General features: G+C 35.2%; 1 protein-coding gene across 1 annotated transcript; it reads left to right on the top strand.

The window, feature by feature from the left end:
• The first annotated feature begins 867 nt into the window (after nt 1-867).
• Nucleotides 868-27,066, top strand: LOC140225487 (isoleucine--tRNA ligase, cytoplasmic-like). Its single transcript, XM_072304581.1, has 19 exons — nt 868-1,380; nt 2,559-2,715; nt 3,448-3,598; nt 4,393-4,581; nt 7,693-7,821; nt 8,726-8,874; nt 9,781-9,993; nt 10,512-10,702; nt 11,496-11,696; nt 12,784-12,981; nt 14,263-14,401; nt 16,397-16,573; nt 17,300-17,506; nt 18,003-18,184; nt 19,489-19,591; nt 20,532-20,909; nt 21,904-22,167; nt 23,383-23,453; nt 24,669-27,066. The coding sequence occupies exons 1-19, from the start codon at nt 1,262-1,264 to the stop codon at nt 24,802-24,804; spliced, it is 3,354 nt and encodes a 1,117-aa protein (XP_072160682.1). The 5' UTR covers nt 868-1,261; the 3' UTR covers nt 24,805-27,066.
• Nucleotides 27,067-27,659: the final 593 nt, after the last annotated feature.

Here is a 27,659-nt window from a genome sequence, read left to right as displayed (position 1 = left end):
AAAACCACCCAAACCAAATGTGATTGGACTTTTAAGTATGACGTCGGCTGGCACTAAAATCTGATTGGCCCCCCGGCTGTAGATGTAGCTGCAGCTGCGGTCTTGTTCTTTCTTACTTTCTTTCTCAATTATTTCATTTCTTCTTGTGCTACGATCACATCAAATTTTCCAAACCAAGTATTCCTCGAAATTCCATCAGTCTGATTTTAATGTTTAATCAACTCTGTAATTCAGCGATATCTTATTCATTAGCAAATGAAAGTTTTCAACGCGCCTTTTGAATGAAAATTATTCTTGTGTTGTTATGTTATTACATTCTATCGTGCATGTGCACGTGAGCCTATGCAAAATGCCCTTGCACCCAGCGCGTCAATTTTAAGTCCTCATTTTGGACTCAGTCGAAAAACATTTTTTTTCTTGAATGAATTCTTCAACTAAGTAGACAAACAATTATTTCCGTATAGACTGTAAGTATGAGGAACCCGATTTTGAAAGCAACAACCTCATCTCTTTGTATGGTGCAGCTTCAAAATTTTACCAGTTCTTTATTTAAAATTTTCTTCGTAAGATTTAAGATACAAATGCAGGCAAAACTGCCCAAAATTTTAGGTATTATAACAGAAAATAAACAAAGTAAGAAAACTACTAAACAGCTTACTTAGATGGTAAAAAATAAGAGATTCAAAAAGCATTATCAAAGCTTTCGATCTTATCGATTAATAGTCGATTATTAATCGATTAATCGATTATTTGATTCCGATTAATCGTAGTAATCGATTATTAAAACTAGGTTACTACCGATTACGATTAATCGATTATTTGACTAATCGAACATCCCTACTCTATTGTACTCTATGGGTTTTCGTAAATGACGCAAGGTAGATTTACACAGGTATGGACAGAACTAAACAACTGGCCTCTGATTGGCTCTCCAGCGGCCCCTTAACGTCAGCCATTTTGGATGTTTTGATTATTTTGATTTATTATGTTCGGTTTATCGTTTGTCAAAATTTTGTGGGATTTTTTGCACAATTTTGGTTATGCGATATTAATTTTAGCGTTTAAACGCACAAACGTTTGAATGTTAATTTGATTGTAATTTAATTAAAAAACGGGCCCCTTAACCTACGTCACGAGGTCATGTGACACGTACTGAGGCTCATGGGAAATTTTCAACTTTTCCATACCTGTGTAAGTAAATCTACCTTGTAAATGACGGGAGTCGTTTGATATTTCTGAGGAATTTACTGTCTAGATTAAAATGGTGCAGCCAGTGCCGGAATCAATTAATTTCCCGCAGGAAGAGGAGAAAATTCTCGCTTGGTGGAAGGAAATCGACGCATTTCAAGAGTGTCTTCGTCAATCTAAAGACAAGCCCAGGTACCATCATGTCTCGATTACAATTCTCAGTTTTATTTACTTTCTCATAATTTCCTCTTCGTTACCCGGTTAGTTCGTCGTCAATTACGCATCTGGTCTCCCTTCGACCAAGTGAAAATTTTCGTTATCTGTAGTTGCGATGATGTGTTGCATCAGGTCTAGGGACCCCATGGTCGCGATCTTTGAAGGAACCATCTGTTAATGGTTCATTTTTCAAATTACAAGTCATTTTAATCTAGTCAGTGTGTTCGAAAAGTAAGCAGACAGAAATTCTGTAAGCTGAACCACAAATTGGCTCGGAAACTGACCTCCAAATTGTTCCGCCTCTGATTAATTCTGTAGTTTAATATCTGTAACGTGTATTTCACAAGTTTTTAAACGTCCTCAAACTGTTGCATCAACATTTAATGGCATTGCTGCAGTTCTGAGGTAAAGGAGTTTTAACTTTTATTCAGAAAAAAACCTACCTGGTTGCTGCTATGAAATCAACCATAAATTGAATGCAACAAGCCGGCGGAGGCTCTCATGCTGTGTGCTGCAATGAACATCAGTGTGAACTGTGTATTGTTGATAAGCCAGTCCATATTTACTATCTCTCTTTCAAGCTTTCACAGGTTTGTAATGAAGGTTGTCTTTGCAATGTCCTTAAACTCAACACAATCAATTGACGCCGGATCATTCCTATTGAATGTACATGATTTTACCCAAGATTCATATATAATTTACATATCGACGGCGTAAGTCCGCAATTGCATATCTCGTTTGTGGTGTCTGAAAATCTCCGCCTCTATATTATTTTTTTAAAGGAGAATAAGCTGACATCATGCCTTGAAGTTTATGCAGAATTTTCTTTGCCGAAAGGAGAAAAATCACGGCAGTTTTAAAGAACTGCTGCTGGTTAGTTTTCCGCTTAAAAAATAGTGTATGACAGGAAGTCTGCGACGCAGCAAATCAAGCTATGTGATTGCCGCTTACACCGTCGATATTCCAAGTTAGCATGGGTTTTACCTCTGTAAATTGGCCACGCAATTTTTTAATGTAAGTTAATGCACATTGTATCTTCCTAGTTTTGTCAACCTCAAAGAATAATCAGAGATTAACTGCTTTGAATTTACTACATTCTTATCTACTACCAAGAACTCAAAGCTAATGATAAACTAATTTTTCAATTTTTTCAGATACTCTTTCTACGATGGTCCTCCATTTGCCACAGGCTTGCCGCATTATGGTCATATCTTAGCTGGAGCAATCAAGGATGTGGTCACACGTTATGCTCATCAAAATGGTTTCCACGTTGAGAGGAGATTTGGGTGGGATTGCCACGGTCTACCTGTTGTACGTCAATTTTTTTTCTTGGTTGTCCGATTGAATCCCGAGCTTAGTATTTACCCTAACCATATGGATGGATTTTACTATAATTAGCCTAATTAAATTTTGTATCGCCCAATTGCCTCTCATGATTCATTTAATTGCCAGGAACCTTAACAGCACAATTTCATGAAAATTTCAATAAACTTCCGCTAAAATATAAAGAATCTTTGGACAAATTTTAAGTCAAAATGTTGCTTTTATCTGTGATAAAATTATCAAGTGCGAGAGGAGATTAGGCACTGATTAATATTGTTAAGCTCAATTTGGTGAAATCTGATAATACATAATAGTACTTCAGACAAGATGCAAACCACAGCACTGTCACATATGAGTGGCGAAAGTAAAAAAAAACCATACCTCCGTTTATGGTATTGTAATCCTCCATTCATGTTTTATTTTTTAATGAAATCTAACTGACAGTTTCTCTTGAAATCATCTGAATTTTCTTCAATAATTCTGAAAAAAACCACTTGAAATTGCTTGGAAGCATTCGATTAGTTTTTATTCATGAAAATAAATCACAAGGGGAGATTTTTAACAGATGCGATTAAGATAGGTATTAGATGAAAAAAATAAGGAAAAAGAACAGGTCAAATTCACCAAGATAGGATGTACCCACTAGTAGTGTAGGGATTTATGTTTTTTTGTTAATTTTTTTCATTTCTATTAAATTGAGTTTTAATCTTGTGTTCAAAGGAGTATGAGATTGACAAATCTCTCGGAATCAAAGGGCCAGAAGATGTGGCAAAAATGGGCATCACTGCGTACAACAGCGAGTGTCGGAAGATTGTCATGCGATACGCCACAGAGTGGGAAATCATAGTCACAAGAATTGGCAGATGGATCGGTGAGTCAGCGTTATATTCTGATTGTACAGTTGACAAAAAGTCTTCCAGTATTATTTCAAAGACAAGTTGAAAAATTCTTGTTTGATTTGAGTATCATGTCAGTAATTATAAGAAATCGCTGGGGTGTAGTTCTTACTCAATTTTGCCTTTGTGTAAAATCTTTTTCTTCCAATTTTAGAAACCTCAATTTTTTCAAAATTTTCAGTGATGACAGTTTTTTTTATGTATAACTTGCTGCGATTTTGCAAAAGTCTGGTAATTTTCACCTCGATTTTCAGAACAATGGGTCTGTTCCATGTAAAAAATACAGCCAACTGTATACACTTTCTTCGGATAAATTCGCTCGAAAATCAAGTTGGGCACTCAAGAAAAGTTTGAAATCCACTCCTTAGCACGCAATCTGCGTAATTTGTAACACGCGTTTTCAAATTTACCGGGTACATGGGCAGTTTTTCGTGGTGGCCGGCAGTCAGGTTTGCTGGGAGAGAGACCTAACGTAAATAAACAAACAGTTGCTGGATCTGTTGTAAACACTCCTTGTGTAATCGATCTTATTTTAAGTGGACAGAGTTAAACAGTATAATATTAAGTTGCATTTTGGAGCAAAATGAAGTGAGAATAGTTTTGAATTCATTTAGTCATACATTTTTCCCTGTCAAAAATTCAAAGTAGGGAAGTAACAACATAATCATTGAACTTTGTCCTTTCTATTGAGTTTTAAGCACTTCAAATTGAATTTATATGAATTTAATGCGTCCTCTTCTAATTTTTATTTTCTCAATTCCTCTCGTAGATTTTAAAAATGATTATAAAACATTATACCCATGGTTCATGGAGAGCGTCTGGTGGGTGTTCAGTGAATTGTGGAAGAAAGATCTCGTCTACAAGGGAGTGAAAGTGATGCCGTACTCGACAGCTTGCAACACGCCTCTTTCCAACTTTGAGTCTGGTCAGAACTACAAGGAAGTCGTCGACCCTGCAGGTAAATCTTTTTCAATAATCAATGTATCATAATTTCAGGCTTCACGCTGAAAGGTCAGCACACTGTTGGCCCTACTTGAAAACCACACATGTGAATTGCAGTTTTTCAAAATATCTGATTTTTATTCTTTTGAAGGAAAACGAGCCAACTTTTTAGCAGGAAATTTTTTCAAATAATTCTCCAGATAGAAAAAGGAACAAATCATTAGAAATTCTCAAGATTTCACGCTGATAAATTTTACAATTAAAAAGTGAAGTATAACTTGAAGTCTGCAGCAGAAAATATTACTACAAAATCCAGTAATTACCTAACCATTGAAGAAAATCGGTGAAGTACGAGGCATTAAGACTGATTACAAGAAATGAAATCTTATAAAACATAAAATTACTGATAAAGAAACGCCTATTTGAAGGACCAAAAGTTTTAAGTCTTGTAATTGTCCAAGTTCATTGTAAACCAAGACCTGTTCAATCAAATTATCGTTCATTCCTTTATAAAAAACAAAGAGTGATTACCATCTGAAGATACATTGTGCAACTTAAAATCAAGTCCAGTTAAAGTAAGAAACAAAAAATTTCAGACAACTTATGATACAAAAATAAAGCTTTTATTTACAATAATAGTTAATTACAATAATAGTAGTACAAATTAAAGGGCTCTTCCTCAACCTATCTCGAATATTGTCATCAACTCTCTGCTAATTATAAGTAGAAATTCATGAGCCTTAGTTTGATCAAAACTCAAGGATAAGGGTGTTGAATGAAAAGCTCAGTGAATCGTAGCAAAGAGCTTGTTTTTCAAGGAGCATTCAGCTTTTCTTCTGTCCAATAAGTTTGCGCAAGGTTCCTTTAAGTCGTTTGAGCGTTTTACCCTCCTTTGATTCTTTTATCTCTTGGTATATCGGCTCATTATCAGCATCAGTCTCAATGTAGGTCCAGCATGACTCTGCCTCTCCATCAACGCGTGTGATTATCTGGGCATCGAACGATGTTTCGTAGTATTGCAATTTATCAGCTGCCATACCTCAATTTTAGTCAACAGAAATATATGTTTCGCTTTTCAAGTATGTTGCGCAGTTAACTCACAGGGTGATGTATTTCAATGGTGTTCCAGTTTTTGTAAAAGCTAAACGCTTGACTCAATCACTTTATTCACTTTTTATTTAATCTCAAGGAGTAAAGAACCGCTAAATGAGTCAGACTTCACGGCACAAAAAACTGTCTTGTATGTACTACTAATTAGCTTCAAATCCGTTTACAGTGTTAAAAAATTGCACAAACCAATATGGTGAACTATTATTTGCAGTAAACACAGCCTAGAACAACAATTTATCCGTGAAGTTTCCAGTGATCAGTAGCTTCGAGCCTTACAAATAGCTAAGTGATACACTCTTTGTGATATCACGGATGAATTAATTCGTTGATTAGTGTTTCTAAGTTAAGCATTGAGAAGGTCACTTTAGTGAGACCTTTTTCAGATCAAAGTTCAAGCCATATCAATGCAACGTCAGCTGACAGTATAATACTATTCTTTAGCACTCGATGACAGCAAAATCTTAGTCTTAAACGTCACAAGTTCCTTGAAGCTCTCTCCAAGTAAATTAAATTCATGTGAACTGAAACTTTGGAAAGGTTGCAAGTGGAGAAAATTCTCTCATGGTATTTTAAAAAAACTTTCACATTGTTCACTCATTATAAGAAGTAACTGAACTAACGCATGAATTTGATAATTCCTTGCGGAGCATCCTTGAAGTTTCTGCTTGGGACGCCTATTTTACAGGGTCAGTAAATTAGTGAACACGGATTAAAATTGCTTCGGAACAGACAGGGGAAGCTATTTACTGATATTGTTTGATGAAGCCAAAAAGAGTTGCCACAAACGGATGCTGGGGTCTTTTTTATCAATGTTTATTCTCTTATCTACTTTTGTGCTGGTCAGGCGACTAGAGTCCGACTCTTATCTATGGATAGGGGGAGGGGGTGTCAATCAAAATATTTACATTTTTTGTGTGTCAAAAATTATTTTTTTCCTTAATCAGACTTATTTTCACTTAATCAAAAGGTTCCTCGTGATTTGCTCAGTATAAATACTTCTATCAATAATGGAGCAACTGGAGTTCACTCACACTATTTTCTTCCTCAATCAGAATTTGTAGATGGTAGTATCATGTAATATGGAGCACTGAGAAGTCGATCTCCTTTTACAAATGAGATGTGTGCCCTTAGTAGTAAATACAACTATGTAATGAAGTAATTATTAAAACCGTTTTAAAATAACAATTTTGTGGTTCAATAATCAAAACCGCCTGTATTTTTTCCCCTCAGAATGTGACAAAATTCTTGGAGCAGATTAGTATTTTCTGAATCTTTACAATAAAAGACTTGCGCTATTAAGTATGTCCTCTAACTGAAATTGGGTTTTTTAAGGGGAGGGAACTTTTTATGATTTAGCTCCATATGATTCCTCAGCCTGACAGCCTTTTTAAAGTTAGTAAAGCAGGAACATTTTGTTCTTTTCTCGTTTTCTTTCTAATGATGCGCTATTTTTTGGAGACTACGGAAAAATTTCAACCATTTAAGGCCAATTGTTTGCATCGCATCAGATTGTTTTACGCCTTCCTCATATGATTGCCAGTGTCTGAACTGGTTATTGGTTAAAATTACAGATTAAAATAATATGAATGAAATCAAAATTTCTGACAGAAGATACCTGGATCCTTTTCCTAGTGAGAAAGCGCTTTGGTTGAAGTTCGCAATGATATTGCTGCAACTGACTGTACAAATGGAAATTTTTTTAGTACACATTGATTTTATTCTCTCCAAAATATTAGTACAATTTTTTTATTTATCGGAGGCAAAAAATTGATTTTTCCAAAAATTGATTTCTTCGACTTTTGAAACCTGAAGGATTGAGCTATCTCCAAGATTGTGTCATCTTCTCATCTTTCATTTTTTACCCCTGTGATTTTTCTTTGTTTTGATTCCTGGTGAAATTCTACAGCTAATGGATTGTGTAGCGGAGATATAACTTAGCCTGGCTAAGAACATCATACGTAATTTTAATCTTGAGCATTTTGAAGATTTTTGAAACATGTTTCTTGTATTGTTTCAGTTGTCGTTAGTTTTCCATTGGTAGACGAACCTGAAGTTTCTTTAATTGCTTGGACAACAACGCCTTGGACTCTGCCGAGTAATTTTGCTCTCTGCGTTAACCCCAACTTAACGTACATCAAAGTTCAAGGTTGGCTTTCATTTCTTGGCTTTGCGGTACCTACCTTTAAGTAGATTTTAAAGAAAAATGTTGTGTCTGATGGAAATATTTAGCACAGTTAATTATTTTGGGAAAACGTTGTGTTTTTTAACACATTAAGGACAGCAAAAGTTCGTCTCAGTGTCCCAATTTTATACAATGGAAACTAAACTTATCAGATTTTAATGGACCAATGGATCAAGCTGTCAAATCGCAAAATCTGTTAATTGGTTTTAGCAGATTTTAGCGGATTTTTAGGCAGTAGAAGTAGAAAATCAAGTATCGGCAACACAAACTACCCAGCATGGTGTGGAGCTGCAACCAGCCTTCACTTGATGACAATTGTTTTGCAGTTCAAGTAATTTCCAACTCTTTTCTTACTGAGAAACTATTTGGTGCATTCTCAGTAGAATCTCGGCTTTGCAAATTCGGTAACCATATGAACATTTGTGTAGATAAAATAGGAAGACTTCACTTTAGGCTTTTCAGCAGTCTGAAAAATCTGGAAAGTTGGGACAACCTGGAAGTCAAGGAAAGTCAAGAAAATCATAAGGAAATTCAGGGAATTGTGGGAGAAACATTTTGACTCCAAGACTTCAGTAGGTACCATGGGTGCCTTTTTCCGTAAATTGAATCTCCAAAAACGGAGCTTTCATTCATAAATTAGCAAAAGTCAGCGTTATTTTTAGAAAATCCAAGTGAAGGTTTCGATCAAAATCCAGGTCATGAAAACTGGCATCCAAATTTTCTAAAAATGAGATCTATTTTTCTCTAAACTAAAATTAAAAATCCAAATTTAGTTCAAGTTCATTTTTAGCATAATTTTCCTTGGTAGTAACAGGATTCTTCTCTTTCCAGCAGTTCATGAATCTTAACAATACTTTTATTATTTCAGAAAAATCGAGCGGGAAAGTGTATGTGCTAATGGAAGCTAGAGTTTCGACTGTCTTCAAAAAAGAGGACGAGTACACTGTGATAGAAAAATTCCCTGGCAGCAAATTGGAAGGGTTAAAATACAAACCTCTCTTTCCATACTTTGCAAAGGTAAGTTGTTTATTTATATTAAAAAAATGTATTGCTGAATTAGATAAAGTCTAGCAGAAGCTGGCAGAGTTAAGCTACGTCAAGATTAAAGGAAAAAAATCGAAAATCAACACCAAAAAATTTCGCTCGAATACTGTAAGTAACATGATAGTAGAAAAGTGCTAGGTCCTGACTATTCTAAATCAAAGTCAGGATTATCAAAAAATAAACAGTAGATCATCAATAACAATTAAGCCTAACTCCCATTTTCACATTCAAAATATATTTCCTCAACCTAGACTTTTTCTGAAGAAAAAATTCGTACAACTAGTTAAGCTCGGAACTCCTTAAACTGATTTTTTTTCACATTGTGGCTTGGTTTCTTTTACTTGCGATAGTCAAGTCATTGAAAAATATCTATTGAAAAAAAAAGAAAGAGAGAAAGACCAAAAACTTTTAATCTAGTTTTAAATCTACACAATAACTCTCATCATAAACGCAAAAGCAGAGAATCTCGCACAACTTGATATAAATATTGTGAAATACCCTACCTTTCTTATTTTTAAAGTATTTCAACAAACATAAAGATTTTTACTTAAAATCATGGACTCATTCAATGTGATAGGGTATTTTTTTTTTTTTTAAATAATCCTTTATTAATTAGAACTTGTCATCACTGCAAAAAGATAAACGTTTTACATCTATTGAAATTTTTTAAGGTAGGAGTAATTCACAGAATCAAGTTTCAAAATAGCATGCTAGGATTTATTCTCTAAATAATCGTAGATTGTAAATCCTCTGAATATTGTTTCAAAATGAAACACAAAAGTTTATTTGTCTAATAAATATGTTCTAAAATGAAAACGTAAATTAAAATGCAAATCTGACAAGTGAAACATTTTGTAAGAATAAGTGTGTTTATTTCAGGAAACAACTGGATTCAAAGTATTAGTTGATACGTATGTGACGGAAGACTCTGGTACTGGTATCGTACATCAAGCACCATATTTCGGAGAGGACGATCATCGGGTGTGTCTAGCAGCTGGTGTCATCACCAAAGACAGGGACGTTATGTGTCCCATCGATGCCAGTGGTCGCTTCGTTGAGCCTGTCACTGATTTCATCGGGCAGTATGTCAAGGTGAGTCCATGGTGTCCAGACCAGGAATATCTGGGATTCATCAGGGAATGAAAAGTATCATGGAAAAATCAAGAAAACCGTGAATCTCTTCTTTTACTGCTTTGAGACCACATAATTTCTCCCTTCAACTTCATTTGAATTTTTTCCAGGTTATCTTTTTATTGCAGTCATTCTCCGAACATTTATGAAAGTAATGTACGAAAATAAATTTTAGGAAGACAATTTCAAGTTCCTATTGTTATTAAAGATTTTTGAGCAACATTTTATTTAAATATTTTGTGGCAAAAACGTTCAATGATGTTGAAGAAATCTCGACATTTTTGCCCTGGTTTAAAATCCTGCATTAAAAAATGCAGGGTTTAAAAAATTTAAAACCCTGAAAAATGGAAAAACCTCAATTCTAGTATTTGGAGGCACCTTGGTATTTTTCTTCGAGTCGTAATTTCTGATGAAATTTGTGCTGCAGACAATTCGTTATGAAGTAAATCGAATTATCATGATTGGATTTTTTGTCGCAGGATGCCGACAAAAACATCATCAAACATTTGAAATCAGTGGATCGTCTAGTGAGTGCTGGATCAGTGAAGCACAGCTATCCATTCTGTTGGCGATCAGACACTCCTCTTATCTACAAAGCTGTCCCGTCCTGGTTCATCAGAGTCCAGCAACTCAGGCAGAAACTACTCGATGCCAATCAGAACACATACTGGTACGTTTTTCCCTACACTCAATGAACCTTCAAAATCTCCCTTTTTAATTGGCTCCCTCTGGTAAAAATATCATGAGTCATTTTTATTGCAATTCTGGTATCAATATTATATTCAATTTCAGTTATTTTTATTCTGGTATGAATATTTTTATCAAGTTTTGGATTGGGTACCACCTGGGAAGAGGCGACGGGGACGTCCCGTAAAGGGTTGGCGGCAGGGCGTTGACGAAGAGATGTTGCGGTGTCAGTTGCCCGATAACCTCTGGGAAGACAGGCATATGTGGCGTTTGGGTGTCGTAGAACGCCCGAGTGCGTCGTAAAGCGACTTTAATATATATATGAATATTTTTATTTTATATTTTATATTTTTGGTTTTATATTTTACATTCGTGAGGGTCGACAAGGCTTTAGGCTTCATCCCATCAAAGTACTGAATTGAAAAGGTCTCTAGACAAGGTAACTTATAGCATTGCGTCACTTCTTTTCTCTTCGTAATTTCATGAGAAAAATGAATCGCACAACGGGAAGTCTGGAAATTACCTCCTAAAAAAGATAGGAATGTTTATGATTACCATCTGTCAATTAGCAAAAATACATACGGTTGAATTTTCACCCAAAAATTTTGAGCCCCAAACATAACACGTAGATTGAAACTTTAAATCGCTTATCATAAAATGGTATTTTTTGAATTACGCCTTTCTCTTTCTGCGCTTTTCTTTTTCAATTCTTGGAATTTAGAAACAATCAGCTCTCAACGTTGAGTAACATCTAATCATGTTTTTCTCCAAATCAGGGTTCCTGATTTTGTGAAAGAGAAACGTTTTGGAAACTGGTTGAAGGAGGCGCGTGACTGGGCTGTGAGTAGGAATAGATACTGGGGCACTCCAATTCCTTTGTGGGTATCGGAAGATGGCGAAGAAACTGTCTGTGTGGGCAGCATCGAAGAACTGATAAAATTAACTGGTCAGCAAGTCACAGATATCCATCGGGAAAAGTAAGTCTTGTTTTAGGCACCACCATTTTTACTAAACAAGGGTATTTTGTTGATTGTTTTTTATTTTCTAATATATATGTCATGTGTAAAACTGAATTACCGATTTTTCATGTAGAGTCAAAAATCGGTAAGGAAAAGTCCTATGCACAACATATAAAAATGAGCGCCAATATAGTGAAACAAAATAACTTTTTTCTTTCTTTCTATTATTAGTTGAAGAATTAAGTCGTGTTTCACCATTTTCTAGACAAAAGTTTAATTGAATGTTGCAAAATTTCTGTTCTTTAATTTTATTTTCACCAGGAAACTGTTAACCATTTTTAACTGAAATTCTCCTGATTTTTCTTCTAATAATTCACAAAAATCAGCAACATTTCAGTTGGAAATATGGGAAACATAGTCCTGTAAAAAGGACTTCCTTGACTGTTCTTGAATTAATTTTGCAACATTGCAATGGAGCTGCCTTTCTCTGTCTGGGAAACAATGATTTTTGTAATTTTGAAAAAAATATGTTTAAAGTTGAAAAATTACATGAAAGCTTATAACTTGAGTGAGCAGCATTTTGCAAAAAGAAACCAAGTGACTTAGATTTGGAATTGAAAAAAAATGGACTCAAAGTTTCACTCTCCGTCAAGCACAATAGAAAAGACCAACTTCAAGTCAAATTTTTGCGTACCAAGCTTTTCTTTTGTAGACTTGAAATTTTTGGCAAGAGGAAGTATGGTTTTTGATGAGCCTAAAACTGCCTTTGATAAATTCTTCTTTAAATTTCACTTGGTTCCCTCTCACTGATTGCTGCCCAAATAAACTTAAAATTATAATTTTAAGGCCAAAAAATGAGCTCTAATGTTCAATTTCATCTCGGGGCTTATGGCAAGACAAGTTTTTTTCCAAATGCCCAGGATTTCAATTTTCTTCAAAATTATCTTAGCTCCTCAAGCATTACGCTCTTTACTACTCATATTAAGCAGACCTCTAACTATCTGTTTCAAAACTCAGCATTCTTTCATTCATCTTCCAAAGCTTGATTGAATATTTCTGAATATATTGAAGGTAAAGCATTTTTCTGTCTGTGTTTTTTTTCCAGTATCGACAACTTAACAATCCCCTCGAAACGGCCAGGCAAACCTCCATTGCGACGAGTCCCGGAAGTTTTTGACTGTTGGTTTGAATCAGGATCCATGCCTTACGCTCAGCTTCACTACCCGTTTGAAAACAAAGAGAGCTTTGATTCGCGGTTTCCGGCTGACTTCATTGCGGAAGGAATTGACCAAACTCGTGGCTGGTATGTATGGAAATTATAGCTTGCAGGCACTGCTTGTAAAATGTCTAGCTAAAAAAATCATTAATAGTTTTGAATTTTCAGATTTTGTAGAAAATGAAACCTCTCATACTCCTCTTCATCAGATCTACCACTGAAAAAGGCACTGGAAATACGAGATGCAAGAAGTTACCAACTTTTTAACTTTGCCAACCTAATAATTATAATTTTTAAGAATAAGCCTTGTTGTTTATGTCAAAATCTGAAAAGATCTATTTCGAAGAAATGTAGAATATTATTTACAAATAAGTGCATCTGTCGGAAAAATCAATATAAACCAGAATTGAATGATTACTGCATTAATCGATCAATAGTTAGAAGTGTTGAAATCAATTTGAATTCCTTATTCAGAGATGAAGCTATTGATTTGAATTGATAAAAAAATCAGTGATGAAGTAATACATTTGAATGAATTTAGAAGCCGGTTGGAATAGATTCTTCGATCTGAGTGAAATATGAGTAACCGTAACCCTAATCACTTGAGGTCTAAAGGTTTGTACTACAAAAATTTGTGTGGTTTTGTCGTATTTTCTGTCTCAAAACTTGAAATTTTGATAGGAAAAGCAAAAAAGCTAAATGAAGTACATACAACTGCGCGTAATTAAGGGATTCTTAAGGTGACCAATCCAGATGTTTGGCTTGAGTTTAGTAGAAAAACAGCAAGTCGTCTTTCCGAGAAAAATCACTTTGAAGTAGTTTTAAACCCATCTAGTCAAACACTATTCCTTGTTAAAAATCCAAAGACACATATTTTAAATGTAAAAACAGTTCTTACGCTTTTTCTTTAACAGTGAGTCTTATGTAGGAACAAAACTTCAAACCTCCTTTTCTTGGTGCAAACTTGATGCTTGTTAAACTCAGCCCATTTGATTCATCTGATTAATTCAATATCATTAATCATTCCTAACTAATTCATTTTGGTTTTACTTACGGATTAATAGCTCGATATTTCATTTGTCGCCTCACTAAAATGTGCTTTTGTTGCTTTTGGGCGTATTATGAAACTGCTACAAAATCATTGGCAATAAAAGAATCTTTTTCCAATGTAACAACCTGATGAAGAGGTGCATCTACAGGAAAAAGCCAAGTCAACCCTTGGAAGTTTTGTTGTCAAGGACTAATTAGACAGTTTTTATAGCTTTTTAGTTTTAGGTCTTCTTTCTTCAATATTCGTCATTCTTTATGGTGATTGTAATCAAATTTATCAAATTTTCGTAAATAAATACTTTTTCCATGTGTTTACAGGTTCTATACTTTACTCGTGATCTCAACAGCACTTTTCGACAAAGCCCCATTCAAAAACCTTATCGCAAATGGTCTTGTATTGGCTTCTGATGGTCAAAAAATGTCCAAGAGGAAAAAGAACTATCCAGACCCCTTAGAGGTAATCTTAGTATTTCGTTTGTTTTTCAGACAAGGTATGGTTTATTAAAAATAAAATTGCAGTTAAATTGCACCTGGCTGCAACCAGGGGCTAGAGGTATGCATTTTCTGACTTCAGACATCAGCATAGTGATTATTCTATCAACAAATATGATTTTTTTTCTTTTTTTTTCTGAAACAGAAGTCTTATTTAATTGACTCTCTCTTGTTCTTAAAAGGACTACGTGCAAAACGGGCCATTTGGGGCTCGGGGCGGATACCTTTGAGACTTGCCCTATTCATCCACCTAACAATGCCCCATCTTTTCCCAAAGTTTCAAGCCCCCCAAAAATTTTGGGGAGACGCGGCGGGGGGTCAAAGTTAAAAACCGGCAAAATTTTCGCGAATTTATTGCTCAAAAACCAAGAAGTTTTGGAAGACGCGGTTTAAACGAGCGTATTCAGCGTGACGAGAGCTTTCAGAAAATGTATAACATCATAGGGTTTTGTCAACTTCAGCTCGAGTTATCGCCTCCGAAGCGCTGGAACGCTCAGAAAAGACCCCTTATTTTTTCACGTTTGGGCCGATTTAAAAAAAAGCCATTTTTTTATTTTGATGAAAAACTGATATGTTGTTCCTGACTCTCTGTAGCCCCTCTAGCTCTTTACCGCATGCTGGGGAAATGTTTTGGTCGCAAGTTATAAGAGCGGAAAGAAGCGAATGTCGGGAAAATCGGCTGTTTTAAACTGCGCGCGGCGACGGATCAAGAGACATGTGGCAACAATGCGAGGTCGGCAGAAGAGTATGATTCGGCGAACTGAGTGGGAGGGGACGTTTTCCCTCCGATCAACGCCGCGCGGGCAGTTTAAAATAGCCGATTTTCCCGACATTCGCTCCTTTCCGCTCTTATAACTCGCGACCAAAACATTTCCCCAGCATGCGGTAAAGAGCTAGAGGGGCTACAGAGAGTCAAGAACAACATATCAGTTTTTCATCAAAATGAAAAAATGGCTTTTTTTTAAATCGGCCCAAACGTGAAAAAATAAGAGGTCTTTTCTGAGCGTTCCGGCGCTTCGGAGGCGATAACTCGAGCTGAAGTTGACAAAACCCTATGATGTTATACATTTTCTGAAAGCTCTCGTCACGCTGAATACGCTCGTTTAAACCACGTTTTCCAAAACTTCTTGGTTTTTGAGTAATGAATTCGCGAAAATTTTGCCGGTTTTTAACTTTGACCCCCCACCGCGTTTCCCCAAAATTTTTGGGGGGCTTGAAACTTTGGGAAAAGATTGGGCATTGTTAGGTGAATGAATAGGGCAAGTCTCAAAGGTATCCGCCCCGAGCCCCAAATGGCCCGTTTTGCACGTAGTCCTTTGGGGTTTCATTCCTTGGGAGCGTTGCAAAATGAAAAGTGCAAATTCGAAATTAAATCTCTGATCAACGAAGAATTAAGTGGAATAAATGGGTTCCGACTTTCTTGGATTTGAGTTTTGAGTTCATGAAAATCCAATTTTGAACCTTTATTTTGAGTTTTTTTTCAATTTCAGACAATGTTCAGTGTTCGCTGTTATTTGAACCAACGGACATCATCATGTCTAGTAAAAGAATTAGTACATCAGTGGCTCAAGTCGAAAAATGCATATCTTAGCTACAACTTTTCAAAATTTCTGGTTCCATTTTATTTTTTATAAAGAAAACAAACCAAAATATCTTTTAAAATTTTCCATGAATATTTTTGAAAAATTCAAGAAATTTACAGAAATTTTGTTTGAAAAAAATTGTTGGTTAGGTTTCTTTTAAAATATGGAACCATGAGTTAAATTGCACCTCGCTGCAACCAGGGGCTAGAGGTACACATTTTCCGACTTTAGACATCAGCACAGTAATTATTCTATCGGCAAATGTGATTTTTTTTTTTTTTCTGAAACAGAAGTCTTTAAACAATTTTAACCTCTCTACTTGTGATTGCTTCAATATACCCTTTAAAAGTTAATGTAAGTAATTTCAAATTTTCCAGGTTGTTAACAAATTTGGAGCTGATGCTCTTAGGCTGTATCTAATCAATTCTCCAGTTGTGAGGGCAGAAAACCTTCGTTTCAAAGAAGAAGGAGTGAGAGATGTACTTAAAGACGTCTTCTTGCCGTGGTACAATGCCTACCGATTTCTCATTCAAAACATCGAAAGGATGAAGAAGGTAAAATATTCACTCAGCCGCTAACATTCCAATTGAATGAGTATTTTCATCAAAATTCTCCGCAATAAATCGAATGTATAAATTCGGAAATCAATATTGTCATGGCTCAACGGTATGAAATTATTTGATTGGTTTGTGTATTCTGAGGTAAATTTCTGTGAGCGGAAAACTCATAGTTTTGTAAAACCTTCAAACTTCCTTCCCTTTCAAAGTTACTCATGAATCATACCACACAAATCGTTACATCTATCAATGTTATCAGTGTTAAGCCAGGAGAAAGCCATTTTAAATTATTTATCATTATAGGCGCCATTGAGATATTTTTTCGTTGTTATCGTTTGGTGCCAGTGCAATATAACGGCCAGTCTTCACAGTGTTGTCACCACCAAGAGTGTCTTTCAATTGCGATTGTTTACTTAGAGCTTCACAATTTTTATTTTTAACCAAAAATTAATATATGAGCGGAATCTAAAGTCTTTCTGCGACATGTCCACTGTTCATTTTTGAAATTTAAGAATGTCCATTTTGAACTTTATTCAGTGCTGTTCAGTAAGACTAGATCTATCTTAAAAATTTAAAAGGCTCCAAAATGTTTTATTGTTCTTCCAATGCTGTTGTACACAATTTTCTAAAGAAAATTCTGTAGATCAAAAGCACACCTCAATTTTGTTTTTCTGTATTCCCTATTTTAGAATTAAAATCTAACACAATTGAGAATTTTTACAGGAAGAGAACATAACGTTAACATTCACCAGTGAAGAAACATCAACAAACTTGATGGACAGGTGGATTCTGTCCTTCACGCAATCTTTGCTGAGCTTTGTAAAGCAGGAAATGTCTGCGTATAGATTGTACACCGTTGTTCCTCGCCTAGTTCAGTTTATTGACAACCTCACCAATTGGTACGTCAGAATGAACAGGAAGCGGCTCAAGGTAAGATGATCCTTTAAACAACTTTAAAAGCCCTCCTCCTTGTAAAACTTTTTGAAAACTATCACTGGAAAGGGTGGTGTGGCAGGGTATCTGCAAAACTTAACTTACTAACCTTCAAATAAAATTATGTCTTTGGAAATAGAGTCATACTTCTATAACATGAAAGTAAAATAAACGTCTAAAAGTCAAAATTAAAAGACTCCAAAGGAGAAATAAATTCATTTGAAAATCCGAAACTAGTTTCATTAACTTTACCTCCTCTCCAGGATGGATTCCAAATGGTAGTTAAAAATTTATTTTTCTTGATAGCGTTGGTGTTTTGTTTAAAATATCATGTAAGATAAATTGTTTAATACTTCGAATTTCCCTTAGTTTTGTTTTTGTACCATGGTGGCGTAACATACTGCGCTGGTCATTTTTGGTTTTTTTGATCATGGATAGTTATCTTTCTTGCCTTCTCCTTTTTGCCTAATTTCTATTTTCTCATTCTTTGAAGGGTGAAACTGATCTGGAAGATTGCAAGCAAGCCTTAGGAACCTTATTTACCGTCCTCTTCACAATGGTCAGAATGATGGCTCCTTACACGCCATTTTTATGTGAGCTGTTGTACCAAAATCTTAGGAATCTCACAAGCATTGCTGAACGTAGTGTTCATTTCCTTATGATGCCTCAACCTAGGTAAAAAAAAATTTCTTTCGTAAATAATCGGAATGTTTCTCTTGATATTTCTGCGCCCGAATATTATACCCACCTCTCGGGGTTTGTAATGCCTTGAAGCATCCTTGAATATGCAATTTTTTTAATGTTTTAGCTCTTGAATATCCCGGAATTTTGGGCAATCCAGATGCACCTAGAATTCCTTGATTTTTACATAACTTGTTTATTTTATTTGTGAGCACTCAGAAGTTTGGTCTGTGCCTTTTAGTGTATTTTCCGAAGGAAAAATACACTAATTTGTAATAGCAACTTCTGAAATATTAATCAGTGCTGTACATTTATAACTTATCGGCCTTTTAAAGTGAAAAATGTGTATTTTTGATTATAGAATATCAAATCTCCGCTCATTTTTAATTTTTTTTTTAAAAAAGAAAACTAATCAACAATTTCTCTTGGAATTTCCTATGAATTTTCCTCATTAATTAAAAATATTCACAGAAAATCCAAGGAGATATTTTACCTAATTTTCATCCAAAAAAAAATAAAATACTGACAGAGATTTTTAAGTATTGCAATTTAGATACACACTTTTTTTTTTTTACTTTAGGTACCGATATGCATTTTGTTGTCTCTTGCATGGAAGAATGTATCCTGCCTGCGTTGTTTCAGGATTTCTACAAGCATTTCAATGTATCATGGGAAAATCGTCGCACAGATTTGTCAAAAAATTGTAGTGTTCTATGCAGCAAGAGTTTAAAAAAAAAATCACTGGAAATTTTTGGTAAACTTTTGAGACAGTTCTCTGATAAATAAATAAAACGTCGGTAACAGTAAGAAATACTGGAAGAACGCAAGCAAGATATGCATCTTTGTCGGGGAGACAACATATTGTATGGTGAAAAGTAAAAGTGTAGGAAGTAGAGACTGCCACTCTGTGTCCATACTTTAGAACTTATGAAATTTTTCTGAAAATTGTTGACAGTTCTTGAAAGATTTTTCTGAAAGTCTTCTAAAAGCCCCTAAAAATTCTTGCGTTTATGTACTAAAACTCTTTGAAGCTCTCTCGGAAATTCTTAATTTTATTTAAGAGAAGTCATAGACTGCCGAAACCCATCCTTTTTTTCAGATCATACAAATATTTTTCTCAAATCATTTCAAGGATACTTATCTCTTAGGAAAACAACAGTGCCTGTATGATGAAACCTCTGATTGTTGTTTTTTCATTTTTTTGTATCTCAATTTGTGCACAGTTGCTATTTTAGCAGCATAAAATTGCAATGTATGGAATTAAATCTCTAACGCATGGATACATTTGTATTTTTCAGGGATGATTTAATTGATAAAGGTATCGAGAGAGCTGTGAGTAATATGCAAACTGCCATTGAGCTTGGACGAATCATTAGGGATAGAAAAACAATACCCATCAAGGTATGTAAATGTACATGTCGCTTTTGAAAACCACCATTTAAGGGTTCTTACTTTTTTCCCTCTTCATGAATGATCATAATAGGTATCTGCATTGAAATTAAAAAGTGATAAGAAAATCTCTACTTAATTCCAATCTGAAATCAGGTTTTTTTTTTTAAAAAAAAAGGAAAGGACCCCGCACACCTCTAATGGGAAGCTGCACCGTGACGGATTGCCTTCTGACTTTTGTCATTCGATTCTCCTCAAGATGCTGATCAAAAGTTATAATTGTGCCAACTTTCTACGATGCACCGTTTTCGCAAAAAACCGAAGAGAAGATTCAATTATTCGGCGACTATGAATAAAAAAGGACAAAGCAATTGAGGACAGGCCCGATGTAAATAAGGAAAAAACGTAGCGTGTGTCCGTCTTCTTATCTGTACCTGCCGACTCAGGGGCTATCTCCCTCCCGCACTCGCCCGGCAGACGTTCAGACTTTCCTGTTCTTATGCTCCTCAAGAATCTGATTTGGATGGTCGAGCAAAACGGCGAGCGGAATCCGAGATAAGACTGCCGCTCAGTGCGGGAGTTCCCCTGATTTGTTCACTTGAGTACTGAAATGAGGAATCTTTCTTGCTTTTTATCGCCGAATAATTGAATCTTCTCTCAGGTTTTTTGTGAAAACGGTGCATCATAGAAAGTTGGCGCAATCATAACTTTTGATCAGCATCTTGAGGAGAATCAAATAACATAAGTCGGAAGGCAATCCGTCATGGTGCAGCTTCCCATGAGAGGTGTACAGGGTCCTTTCTGTTTTTCTGCTCTGGAAAAAAATCAGTCAAAAGCCAGAAAAATTACTTTTGCTAAACAGGCCTGTCTGAATACTAAAAACCCAATCTGCAGCTTTCAAATTAAAAACCTGATCATGCTTGATCTCATAACTGAATCTGAATGTTGCCAGTATCCGCTGCCCGAGGTTGTGATCATCCATAATGACCCTACATGTTTGGCGGATATCGAGTCCCTGCAGAACTACATCATGGAGGAGTTGAATGTGCGGCAAGTGACCCTCTCATCAGAGAAGGCCAAATACGGTGTGTCTCTTCACGCTGAACCGGATCATAAAACGCTGGGTGCACGCCTGAAGGGCGCATTCAAACCAGTCATGGCAGCTATCAAAGAGCTGAGTGACGATCAAGTAAAGGAGTTCTTGAAAGCAGGGTCCATGGAGCTCCTAGGACACAAGCTCGAGCCCTCCGATATTAGGATCATGTTCAGTTTTACAGGACCAACGGCCAAGGAACTGTCTGAGAAGTATGAAACCCACTCGGAGAATGATGTGAGTGATTTTCCTCCAGATTTGTTGTTAAAAAATTTTCATGCCTTTGAAGATTTTAAAATCAAATTTGTCATTAATTTTAAAAGCCATCCTTGAATTTTGAAAGATTGCCCAAGGCTCTTGAGAGTCCTCGAATATTATGTCACCTGGCTATTTCATGCTCATTCATCTCAAAGATCAGGATTTTTTCCCTAATCGGAGAGTCCTTAAATGTCCATGATGCCATTCATTTGCTTCTTCATGTTTATTTCACAGAGAGATAAAATACGGGAAGAGGAAACTTCCATTTTTAAAACATTCTCTAAGGCTTAAAAATTGTTTGCATGTTTTTGAAATACCTTAAAACTTTTTCAGAAGGCTGTTAAAGATCTTTTGAAAGCCTTGATTCCATTCATTAAATCTCCTTAAAAAGTCCTCGAAAGCCCATGGTCTCAATTTTGAACCTATTCCTTGTAGTAGCGTTAGGATTTTCAGCTACAAAGAAAATTGAGAGAATGCAGCAAATGCAATCTGGCTGTAAAATTCATGAAAATTGCAAAGAATTTCGGGATAATAAACCAGAAACAATGAGGATTTTGGTTCCTTTTGGTACTATCTAGCTAAAGCTCACTTTTTTGGCTGTCTGAATGGTTTTAATTTCAAATTAAATACTCTATCGCCGTACTAGGACAATGAAATTTTAGCCCAAGCACCAGAAGAACGTAGAAAATTCATTATGTAGAACACACCATGAACTGTAAAGGGGCCCTGTTTGGTCCGTGAACCAATAAACAAATCCAAGTTAGGGTGAAAATTTTTTTATTTATTTATTTTATGAGGAATTTATTTTCACAGAGGGTGACTCACTTTATTCTATGAGTATATTAAAAAAGTTACATTTTTAAACATAATAGAAATAGTAACAAAATGTTAGCCAATCAAATACGTGCTCAAATTTGTCTGCAAAACGCTGTATATTTTTTCCTGGCCTTCAGTTGAACATCAAATTTTTCAGGTTTTGGTACTGCTTGATGTGACGCCCGATCAGAGCATGCAGGACGAAGGCATTGCGCGGGAGGTGATCAACCGAGTTCAGAAACTGAGGAAACGGGCGCATCTTGTCCCTACAGACAGTATCAAGGTCTTCTACTCAGTTACAGCCAAGTCAGAGTTGGAACGCATTTGCACAGAATACGCATCATTCATTGAACAAACCATCAAAGCACCGTTCAGTAGTGATTCAGTCAGCGGTAACCTTGTAATAGAAGAAACACAGCAGGTAACGTCCTACATTAGATTATCAGTTTTTTTTTTGCATCATCCCACAAGAAGTGTGTTGTTGTAGCAATGTTAATAAAAAAAATAATGATAATTAATAGAATAGCCAATACACTGCATGTTGTTGGCACAGGCAGCTTCATGGAAATAGCTAAAACCTGAATTGAAATCATTAGTTTTCCCCCGTACTATTTCAAGTATTTATTTATTTATTTATTTATTTATTTATTTATAATTCGTGTACATAAATGCCACACGTTGTGGCTATAATACTTGTCAACCCACCCCCCCTAAATATTACACATTAATATAATATAGGTACGTAAGAACACAGGGAAGCATTAAGAATATTACAAAATTTTACAAAATAAAATAAAAGGTATAGTAAATTACAGTTAAATATTATTAAAAAAATCATTTAAGGAATAAAAAGCCTTGCCAACTAGTAAGGCTTTTAGACCAGCCATGAACTCTCTTACTTCCCATTTCAGAAGAGCTTTTCTCAGGTTCAAGGGAAGGTTGTTGAACAGTCTGATGGCAGTATGAGACACAGACTGTTCAGCAACCTTCAGGCGAACAATTTCATAATTGATGAAAGGGTTTCTCATGTTCTTTATCATGTCCTTACGAATCAGGCCGGTGTCGATGGCAAATTTTAGGCTGTCTAGAATAAAAATAGATGGAAGAGTTAAAAGTTGGTACTTTATGAATAAGGGTTTACAGTGGGAATTAAATGGTTTGTTAAATATCAGTCTTAGACATTTTTTCTGTTCAATAAATAATTGCCCTGAGCAGTGGTTGAGACCCCACAAAACTAGGCCATACCTTAAATGTGAGATTATGTTAGCATGATAGTACATTAAACACGATGGCAGAGATAAAACTTTAGACAAGTTTCTGAGTGCCCATTTCTTAGAATTAATTTTAGAAGTAGAAAAATTAGAAGTAGTGGGGTGAATTGCACATGTGGGTGTGAAAATTGACTTTTTTGCGGAACAAATCGCAAATATGGCCGTAAGGTTGGGACAAATTGAAATCAACGGTCAAAGTTTTCAACTTTTTTCTCTTCTGAGGCAAAGTATCAAATATTGATCAAGAGGCAAGGTTGAACCCATCTGAACCAGAGTGTATCTCCTGGGTACTTGGAATTCTTCTTTTTATTTAGTTTTTTCTTTAAATCGTAATGTTTTTTTTTTCTGTTTTTTTTTTTTTCCAGTTAAAAGGCGCAGAGCTGAAAGTAACTATAACCAGAGAAGGAGAAGCAACAGCAAATGGAGTAGATGAAAAGTGAGTATACAATGTACTTTTCCAATTTCTTATTTCCCAAAAAGTTTTTCTTTTCTCATAAGAATTCGTAAAAAGTCTTTAACCCCTACCACTCATCTATTAAATTCACCTAACCTCTCCTCCAGATCATATTTAAAATGGCAGTTTGGAGGGCCGACAACACCGAAAACACAAGAGAGGTTAGGCGCAATTTAGCGCAAAACAGTGCGATGACGCAGTTGTTGACAGCTGTGGACGTAGTTCTCCAAACATCCGATAGATTGCTGCACAAGACAGAGGCGGCGAACTACGTCCGACACATGAGCTTACGCGAGGTGAACAGGTTTGTCCGATCAGGTCCGACACATGATTGGAACGGGAAAATAAAAATGTCGGACCACATCCGACACATGAGTGGTAAGGGTTAAAAACCGGGAGCCTTGAGTGGTTGCTAATTCAGCTGAATTACAGTTTTAAAAAATAATATTCATTTTTAAAAGTTATTGAGGAAAAAAATCAGGCTTACCCTCTAAGCCATCTTTGAAATCCATCTGGTAGTAACAATCAAATACTAATATTTATTGCAGAAATAGTATCCAGTTATGGATCTTTGTTTGAATAAAAATGAATAAAACCTTGAAATAAGTTTAGAAGTCCTAATTTCAACAGATTTCAATGTATGGATATTGATGATTAATTTAAAATAGTTCAAAAACCAAAAAACTCAAACTCATTAAAATAAATTAAAATTGCCGACGCGTTTTGGGGCTCTCCGGCCGCTTCTTCAAGGCTGAATTCCGACTAGTTGTTGTTCTCTGTTATTCCACTCATCTCCTTCCTTCTTATCTTTCTTATCAAGGCTGCCGAAACGCTTCAGCAATTTTAATTTATTTTTGTGAGTTTGAGTTTTTTACTCTCCGGCTTTCTTCATCTCATTATTTAGCTCACAGTTTGTTACCTCGATTTCCTGTTTATTTCGTTTCGTTTAGTTCTCGTTACCTTCAGTTTATTAAAATAATTTTTTGATCCACAATTCTCAGTTAAAAAATTCCTCAGTGATTGGTCTCAAGAATGATCTTTCGATTTTTCCAAAATAATCGACCCTACAGTTAAAACTTGAAATATACTGATTGAACTTGAATGCATTGCGTCAAAACTGGGAAGTTGCTGCAATGACATTATTTAAAAGGCTGTAAGTAGGCCAGTAATTTTAAGATAATTATTTCTTTCTTTCAGATGTGAGAATAAAGAAAATAGCCAGCAAAAAAATGCTGCCGCCAAAACACCATCAACTAAAAGCTCAAAGAAAGAAGCTAACACTCCCTCCGGTGACAATTCGAAGAAAGGAGCCAAGCAAAAAAATACGTCCTGAATCAAATAATTTGCTTTGCTAAGCATGTTTCGTCTGGTTTGTAACTCAGCATGGCGGATTTCAGCAACTAAGAAGTTCCCTGCGAGGTGTTTTTATCAATGCCAAAATCCCTGTTTTTTTTTTTATTTATTTTCATTCTTATTTCGATAAATAATTTTTTTTCTTTTGTTTCCTAGTGATTAAGGGTAATTACATTTCTGGTGTCAAGCTTTATTGGCACTTTAATGATGATGTAATTGCCTCTCTCGGGTGAGGTTAAAGGGATAAAAATCTTGTACTCCAGAAAGTAATCAGTATCTCATGCTACAACTGAAATCAGGTGTTTCACTCCTGAAATAATTTTTTTATTCAAGTATTCAAGTAATTGCAATTGCTTCAATCAGTCTAAGATACCAAAGTGAATTATGATGACAAGTTATTGGGCAGCTTTTGGTTTAGGTTTTCAGACTTTTATCATGTTCTTATGGCTGCATGTTTGATAAATTTTTAACAGACTTGTGATGCGCTAGATAATAGGTGCAATTAAGTTTTTTCTGTTCATCATCAGTTTTCCTAATTTGAGATAAAAAGGAATAAACTTATTGAACCAACGATTTGTCATCAAATATACAGGGAAACTGAACTCTCAACTTATGCAAACTGCCATTGTTTTAAAGTATCGTAAGGAAGTTAGAAGCAAAGTTAATCAGTTTCAAAACGGAGTTTTAACGGTCAGTACTCCAAATATTTTAGTTGTTGTGAAAACCAATTTAACTGACCTCATGAATCAATGTGCAGGAATGAATCCTCTGGTTCTGCTGAAACGTTAAATACACATTTTCATGCAAACTAAGGCTTCTTCAACCAGAATCAATCGATCCCAGTGAGTGTTAAAAGTATTGGTACATCAACTTTTTATCCGAAGAATAAATCTGCACAGCTGTATACAGCCGTTTTTCGGTATACTCAAACACATGTCTATTTTTAAGATTGCCCAAGTTATTCTTGGACTACGTCTAAAAAATCAAAGCCTTTCTCAAGAAAGAATCACTAAATTTTAAAGTCATACGTCTAAAAATAGGTAAATGAAAAATTAAATTTCATCGATTAATTCCTACAATTTTTTTGAGGAAACGTAGTTGGATCATATGATGCTCATGACCCTATTTAGGTAAGTTAATTTTGAAATTCGATGAGACAAATATTTCTTTCCTGTGGCTTTAATTTTTCTATGATGTATCGGATGAATTAAAAATTAGTCATGATTTAGGATGAAATACATGTGTATCGAAAAAATTCATGAATTCATCCTTAAGATGTTGAACTTTCCAAGATTTCTGTCTTAGATTACTGTGAGAAAGAGAGAGACATAGACTTATTTTGAATAAAAAGAACATTTATTCTGTCAGTACCTAACAACTTCAGCTTTAAAGAATAGTAGTCAAGGAAACATCAGTTATTAGCTCATGAGCTTTCTGACTATCGCTTTCCATCTGTTTTCCAGGAATTTATTTCTCTTCATATTCTTAATTTATTTTACCATGTCATGTAGTTACACCATGAGAATTTGGGTGTTTCTTGTAGTTGAACCGTACTCTGGACGTATGTGCCTACCCACAATGGAAAGTATTGTTATCAAGTATTTTAAGTAATTTATTTATTTATTTATTTAAATCTTAGGCTATTTTCTACTGTTATATTTAGTAATTCTTGGAGCATTTGATGCCAAAGAGGGCGAAGCCGTGTTAAATGCCTTTGTAAGACTACCTAATTTTTAAACAAAATTTTCAACTATTTTAGTGAATATAATAACAAATGCATTCTTCCCCCACAAATGTGTCTGTGATGCACAGTTGTGATTGAGACCTAGTCTTAAATGAACTATTCTGAACTTTTTGTTTCACCTTTTTCCCCTCTTTTCTTTCTTTCTTTCTTTTTTTTTTTTTTTTTTTTTTTTTTTTTTTTTTTTTTTTTTTTCAATCATAATTTTATAACTGGACTGCAACTCATTTCCCAGTAGAATCTATTCAAGAAGCTTCTACTCTATGTTTCTCAAATGTCAATCCTGGCAATTTTGTGTCTTTACTCCTGTGTAAAATATCCATTCTGATCGAAACCCCGGATTTGCAAGTAATGTGTTTTTTTTTTAACTGAAGACATCATGCTTAAATACACTAATCCAGTTTGAAATATCGGAACTTTAGAAAGTCCTCCTCTTCTTTTTGATTGGATCTTAAACCCACAACTGAAAAATAAATATGAATAAACTGCCATGAGTTTTGATTCTGACTTGATTCTTTAATCGCGTTTTTCCATGGAAAAAGTACCTCAATCCACTAAAAATTAAAACAGTATTGAATTAGTCAGAACAAAAACACACCGACCCAGTAACTCAATAATGCTACATTTTCATTAAAAACAGTCAATTTTCATAAATGTCATTGAAATTAGCGTATCTCCTCCAACTTGGGCCTTTACAGTGTCCTTAAGTACGTATTTTTTGGCACCAAAAACCTTTTTCTTCGACTAACTTCTTCACCTACTCTTCAGTTTTGTGTATGTCTCAATTATTTTAATTTTTTTGTGATGGTGTGTTTTCGTTTTCACTGATTCAATTATTGATGCTAGTGCATAAAGGAGTGCTCTGCAAAAATTTTAGGACAGGAAGCTCTGAAAAGAACCGCAATAAAGGTTACAGTAGTTTGAAATTAGTAATGCGGAAAACGTCTCCAATCTCAAAGAAGAACTATTTTAACCTCTACTCTGCCATTCTATAGATGCAAAATCAATGGATTATATTTTAGATTTTCGCCCTCTATTGAAATTGGTGTGAATCAAGCCGTAAGCGTCTTATCTCTAAAGCCATCAGAGAGAGT

Source organism: Bemisia tabaci, chromosome 9 (assembly GCF_918797505.1).
Source record: "Bemisia tabaci chromosome 9, PGI_BMITA_v3".
NCBI classification, from domain to species: domain Eukaryota; kingdom Metazoa; phylum Arthropoda; class Insecta; order Hemiptera; family Aleyrodidae; genus Bemisia; species Bemisia tabaci.
Note: the sequence above shows the minus strand (reverse complement) of the source record. Positions and strands in the feature narration are given on the sequence as shown.